The 6,458-nt window shown below is 39.1% G+C and overlaps 1 protein-coding gene across 1 annotated transcript; it reads left to right on the top strand.

Annotated features, from left to right (window-relative positions):
• Window positions 1-457: 457 nt before the first annotated feature.
• LOC120946960 (opsin-VA-like) lies at window positions 458-5,037 on the top strand. The gene is made up of 2 exons (XM_040361830.1): window positions 458-687; window positions 4,470-5,037. The coding sequence occupies exons 1-2, from the start codon at window positions 508-510 to the stop codon at window positions 4,686-4,688; spliced, it is 399 nt and encodes a 132-aa protein (XP_040217764.1). The 5' UTR covers window positions 458-507; the 3' UTR covers window positions 4,689-5,037.
• Window positions 5,038-6,458: the final 1,421 nt, after the last annotated feature.

Genomic DNA, 6,458 nt, shown 5'->3' with positions numbered 1-6,458 from the left:
AAAAAAACACAACGACGTGCTGAAAAAAACGAAGTTCCATGCTTCCAAGCATGCGTCGACTTGATTCTGAGAATGCATGGATTTTTATCCGATGGACGTGCCTACTAACAATCGTTTTTTTTCTATCGGTTAGTCATCTATCGGTTAAATTTAAACAAGATTGCTTTTTTTTAACCTATGGATAAATAACCGATGGGGCCCCTACACGATCGGTTTGGACCGATGAAAACGGTCCATTAGACCGTTCTCATCGGTCTAACCGATCGCGTGTACGCGGCCTTAATGTTTAATTTGATTTTTCACTGCTTAAGAGGAAGCCCATAAGTATTTGGTGAAGAACTTAACATGGTAGGTCAGCAGAAAACCTTTAACTGAAGGTTTGCGTCAAGTATTATGACTTGATAGTCAAAATAAAAATCATGACATCAGTCTTCTTTTTCCATACAGGTATCAGACACTCAAGGCAGACTGGGTTCTACCAGAAAACCAGAGAAAGAAGTCACTCGAATGGTAATAATTATGATCCTGGCCTTCCTTGTCTGCTGGTCACCCTACGCTGCGTTCTCTATTCTTGTCACAGCACACCCAACAATAGAGCTGGATGCAAGACTATCTGCAATCCCAGCCTTCTTTGCAAAAACAGCTTCCATGTACAACCCAGTTATCTATGTCTTCATGAACAAACAGGTATGTAGTGTATGTTCAATAATAGTTTCATGTACAGTGTGTTTCCTTTTGCAGAAAAATGGAAATACCTACTTCTTCCACATGTGACCACTTAAGGACCTGGATGGAACAAGGTCCTTGCTCCCCAGAGTATACTTCAGGAAGTGTTTTATTGTATTAGTGGTACTGTATGTCTGCTACACATCCGTGTCAAGAAGCTCCATGAAAGAAATGTGTATTGTGTTTATTATATGCTTTGTCTTATTTGGGGAGGAATGTGAATTATCATTATTTTATTCCTTATTTTTCTACTTTTGCCATTCACCTTATATGGTTAAAACACACTGGAACTGTAAGGTGCTGTAAATTAGTTATTGGGAGGTTTCCCACTCTGCCTTTCCTTGGAATGTCAAAGGTTCCGTCCCCTTTTGTGAAGGTGCAGGTCAGGAAATGCTTAAATACTTAAGACTTTAGAGTGGTTTCTGATGATAACTCATGACTGAGGCAGTGTACACCCATCGATCTTCACCCATGGACTTTTCCAGGCACCACCCCACACTATCCATCCCCTATTACAAGGGCTCATGTAAGATCCCAAATACATTTGCTCCAGTCACAATGTCTGACTAGTGGACCCTGAAAACCTACACAAATCCATCAACAATTTTCACGAGCCTTCTAAACTGCCTTTAGCAGTAAGCAATGTATGTTACAGATGCAATCTTATTAAACCTAAGGGTCCCTGTGTAATTACAACCACTAAACCACTATGGGTTCCCAACTGGCCATATCACACTCAGTATCAAACACTTTATTAGTAGAACACTGTCTGTAGATTTTTCCATTTAAAAGGGAATTCTGAATTCTTGCTGATTGCTCCCTTGTGTGCATGCCTCTGCAGACGTGAAATGCTGAGGAAGAAACATTTGAAACCGAGTGTTTGAAAAAAAAAATCAAAATATTGATCAACTCTTAGACAATTATAGATTTTAGACACAGTTATGAATGGTAATTAACCACTGTAGAAAGTAGGTGATAAATAATTTGTTCATTGGCAGCTTTGTCTACAATTGCCTTTTACCCTTCTTGGTTTTTCAAAAAGCTAAATATGCTAAATGACAGCAGAGCAGCACTGCAATAAGTGACATAGCCGTAGCTCACAGAAAATGCCATGTTGACCTTGGTCAATACTGTTAAGACATACAGGGGCAGATAGATAACAAAAGCTATTCACAATATATAAATATTAAAGATCTGCTATAATGGAGAAAGCAAATTGTGTCTGAAGAATAATTCCCCCCCCCCAAAAAAACATAATTTTTTTTAAGGGATGAAAGAGGTGTAAATCCACTTTGACATCTAGAAATTCCCCCGAAAAATCATTCTAGTATTCTGGCAATATTATTCTTGAATATATAAAAAAAAGAAAAAAAAAGAAAAAAATATATTCTTGCATATGTGAGGGAAATTTTTTTTGTACCATAGGTGCACATAGTACTTGATAATTACCCTACAGTTACGGATGAGCTCGATGTTCGAGTTTAACTTATGTTCGACCCGAACACCAGGTGAAGGGCCTGGTATGAACTGGTGGGAGGAACCCACACCATTTATTTCAATTATTTTTTATGTATTTTGTCGGGTCCGGCATTACATTACAGCCGCAAGCAAGTTTAGATGACATTTTTTCCTTTAGAAATGTCATTTTGCTGCAGTACTGTTATCAACATGGGAAAGATGCGCTACTTTACAGGCAGACTAAGGGGACCCCCATTGACGATATTTAAAGGAATATTTCATTTTTATTGCTTCACTTTAAGCATTATTAAAATCACTGCTTCTGAAAAAATGTCTGTTTTAAAAACTTTTTTTTTGCATTGATACATGTCCTCTGGGCAGGACCCAGGTCCCCAAACACCTTTTATGGCAATAAATTGCATATAAGCCTTTAAAATGAACACTTTTGATTTTTAACATTCGTGTCCCATAGACTTTAACGGTGTTCGCATGTTTGCACAAATTTTTGGTCTGTTTGTATGTTCTGGTGCAAACCGAACTGGGGGGTGTTCGGCTCATCCCTACCTACTGTATATTCCATGGCCTTTATACAACCATGCAATGCTGTCACTGGACCTTTGGGGTCCTAAAGGATGGCTGCTTATAACATTATGGTTCCTGCAACACGTTTAACATCAGGTAAAAGTATTGTGAGTTGTATGCATGATTTTCTCCAAATATGAACACATCCAGATGCAATAAAGATGACTTTCCAGATTACATTATTCTAACAATCAGCCTTGATTCTTCAAAATCTGCTGTTACTCAGCAGGGCACACTTCAGATCTCTGCAGTGCACATGTTTTATTTAGGGCAATGCCTACATAGACTGCTGAACGTGCAGCCTTTGCCTTACCAACAGGTTAGACTGTTTGGACATTCCGTCGATAGGGGTCTGTCTGACTTGGACTTATATGTTTATGCCCTGAATTGCTGTCGATTTTTTTGCAGCAAAGGAAGGGAAATAGTAAAAATACTTTAATAAAGATTTTACAAATCTGGAAAAAAGGGAAAATGTGTTTTCAGAAAGGTGATATTTGCAGAGAAGGACTGGGGTCATTTGGCCTGGGAGGAAAACACAATCAACTAGCCTTTTCTTGGTAGGAACAGATAGCTGTGAACTAAAAAAAAGGTCTGAACATGGATTCGGTAGCTGTATACTGTATGCCTAGTATTTGTCACTGGCTGTAGGACTTAATCTGATTGAAGTCTATAAATAGGGGAGTATCTTTACTCAGTGGCCACTGGTCCAACATGTCTCATTAGTATTTACTAAGGGGCAAATGCCCACCTGACACCCTAGCTTAGTCCTTCCCTGAATATTTGCTCCTAGCCTGCTCCTGAGGTGTGTCTTTACAGATTGGAGGCAAAGAGGAGATCTATCAGGTATTGTCAACTAAGAAATGGACCTAAACCCTAACCAGATGATATTTAGCTTGCTAAAACACTCTATATACACAACTGTATTTTTCTAGACACTTACTGTCTGCATGCACTTGCTCGAGCGTCAACTGCATACCATTGCTCTGGACCAGCTTCCCTATGATAACTAGGCTGGACCATGCATGTGCAATGTCTGTTGGCACATTCACTTGCAGTATCCGCCAGGGGTGCATGCGAGAGAGTGACAATTTAGAGAAACAGTTGGGAGACAGTTGTCACCCCATAACAGGAAGTGCCTGGACAAGGGCTGTCATGGCAAGATCACCAGGTATTATTTGAAACAACTTTAAAAAAAAACACAAAAAAAAAACGACAGAAGCATGTTGAACATTATATGAGGTCTGGGATTGGGTTTAGATCTACTCTGGTGGCCAAGGTGAAAAATGAGAAGTACCTCTAGTATGTAATGCAATTTGTTTTGATTTGTATACATATTTAAATGGTTGGGCAGACTTAGTACATAGTAGTCTGGATGAGTGGGATAGTTTTCAAGTCTAATAGGAAATAAGCATGGTCATTATGTAACATACAACTTTTATTAGATTGAGGGGGAAAAGGAAAGCTTCTAAGCTATGATAAACTCCATAAAAATTACATTTTAAAGAAAATAGATACCGTACAGTGATTTCCACTGTTGGCCCTCTTTCAGAAATACTAGCTCTCTGCTTGTGTTGTGTCCTGTGGAGAGATTTCTTCTTCCATCCTTCCATGTCTCCAATGGGGATGAATATGTGCCTTGTTTATAGTTTGATTAACTTCTTGAATATTTATACTTAGAGTCAACACTTTCCGTCTTTTCACAGTTCAGAAGATGTCTGCTTCAGATGTTCCACTGCCATGACCTGGAACCTAAAGAGTCCAACATTGCAACTTCGGAGAGAGCAGTGGTGAATCGCAATGGTGGAGAAATGCAGGCCATAGCTGCACACATAACATCCAACAGGAAGACTGAGGAGGAAGAGAGCACTTGCAATTCTTTTGCTCAGCTGCCAATATCAGAAAACAAAGTATTCCCAATCTAGCCTGCTTGGGTGCAAAGTGTACAACATCTGCAGAGTGCTGATGCATGAACCTTCTTTCTTTTCTAGGAAGATGTGGCCAGGAGAACACATAAGACAGGATAAGGCCTTATATTGGTCAATAAATATTCATGGAGACTATTTGACAGTTTGTGTTCATAATAAGTGCTCGGCTGTGACTTGGATAGTTGTATAATCAATATGCATTTGTATGCAGTTTGCTGCAGAAAAAAAATTCACATGGATAACTACACTAAAATGAAGGTCAATTTTGTAGATGAACTTGGAAGGAATCATAAGTAGAATAATTATTTCATTTATATGCAATCTTCAGAGAGTTTTCAAAATTTAAGCTAACATTTTGACATTTTTTTTTGGAATTCAACATGTGGAAAGTCATATCTTCTGTGGACTGCACCACCAAGACGTTTTGTCAATTGTATTGCTCTTTGGGTCTCCATTAGGGAGATTTGTCGTTACTGCCTCCACAGACAGTAATTCAACATACAAGGGAATCTAGCCTTTCATTACTCGTTATTAAAAAGTATTTATATTGTTTTATGTATCTATACTGGAGAGATCACCTGAAGGGCTCCTTGAGCTATGGTAAAAGGACGCTTTGGCTGATGGATGCCAGGTCATGAAATTATTTTAAAGAGGTTTTCTAACTTTATATTATAGAGTTAGGCCCGGTTCACTCTGGTGTGACATGGGATTTGACTTGTTAGAGCACAAGTCGCATTACATGTCATATTCAATGTTTCCCTATGAGAGTATTCTTTACTGATCCGACACAAGTCGCTCCGACTTTAGAAAAGATTTCTGCACTATTTTGGTCTGATTTTGATACGACTTCAATGCTATAGAGGGTAAAAAGTCACACTAAGTAGGATCAAAGTCAGACTGAAGTTGTCGGGAAACTTAGATCGGAAGTCATGCTACTTTCATGTCGGAGCAGTGTGAACCTGGGCTAAAGGAGATGTTTTTCGCCATCCCTGCCTATGGGGGTGTTTTGAGGGTCTCTTCTGGAAGCACACTGGGCTTCATTAAATGCAAAGCAAAGGTTTTGATTTAATTCCCCACTCTTCCCAAGCATATACCCACTTTTCATGTGTTCCTTTGCTGCACATGCCGCGTACACACGATCATTTTTCAGCAGGAAAGAAAACTTTGTTTTTCAGCATGTCTAAAAAACGACATTTTCCCAACTTCATCATTAAAACGACGTTGCCTACACACCATTGTTTTTAAAAAATGATCTAGCAAAGCACGGTGACGCAACACGTACGACGGCACTTTAAAGGGGAAGTTCCATTCGCCTTTGGGATGCTTTAGCTGATTCCGTGTTAGTAAAAGACGATTCGCGCTTTTTTGTCTGTTTTAAAGTGATGAATGTGCTTACTCCATTATGAACGGTAGTTTTACCAGAACGAGTGCTCCCGTCTCATAACTTGCTTCTGAGCATGCGCAGGTTTTTTCGCCATTTAGCCCACACACGATCATTTTTTACAACCTGAAAAACGACATTGTTTAAAACGACGTTAAAAAATGCAGGATGTTCAATTTTTTTTGGTCGTTTTTCAGAACCTGAAAAATGATGTGAAGCCCACACACGATCATTTTAAATGACGTTTTTTGAAAAACTATGTTTTTTTATGCTGAAAAATGATCGTGTGTACGCGGCATTAGTGACATGAGCCAAAGAAAATACTGGGTAATTCCAAAAACAGAAGAGCAGAGATTTCACTGGCCCAATCATCACATGGTGTGTCC

This window comes from Rana temporaria, chromosome 8 (assembly GCF_905171775.1).
Source record: "Rana temporaria chromosome 8, aRanTem1.1, whole genome shotgun sequence".
In the NCBI taxonomy this organism is placed as follows: domain Eukaryota; kingdom Metazoa; phylum Chordata; class Amphibia; order Anura; family Ranidae; genus Rana; species Rana temporaria.
The sequence above is the reverse complement of the archived record's forward strand: the minus strand, read 5'-3'. Positions and strand labels throughout refer to the sequence as shown.

Coding starts and splice junctions, on each gene's coding strand:
- LOC120946960 (XM_040361830.1), top strand. CDS start 508: ATGGTAATAATTATGATCCTGGCCTTCCTTGTCTGCTGGTCACCCTAC. Junction 688..4,469: donor ATGTCTTCATGAACAAACAG/GTATGTAGTGTA, acceptor GTCTTTTCACAG/TTCAGAAGATGTCTGCTTCA.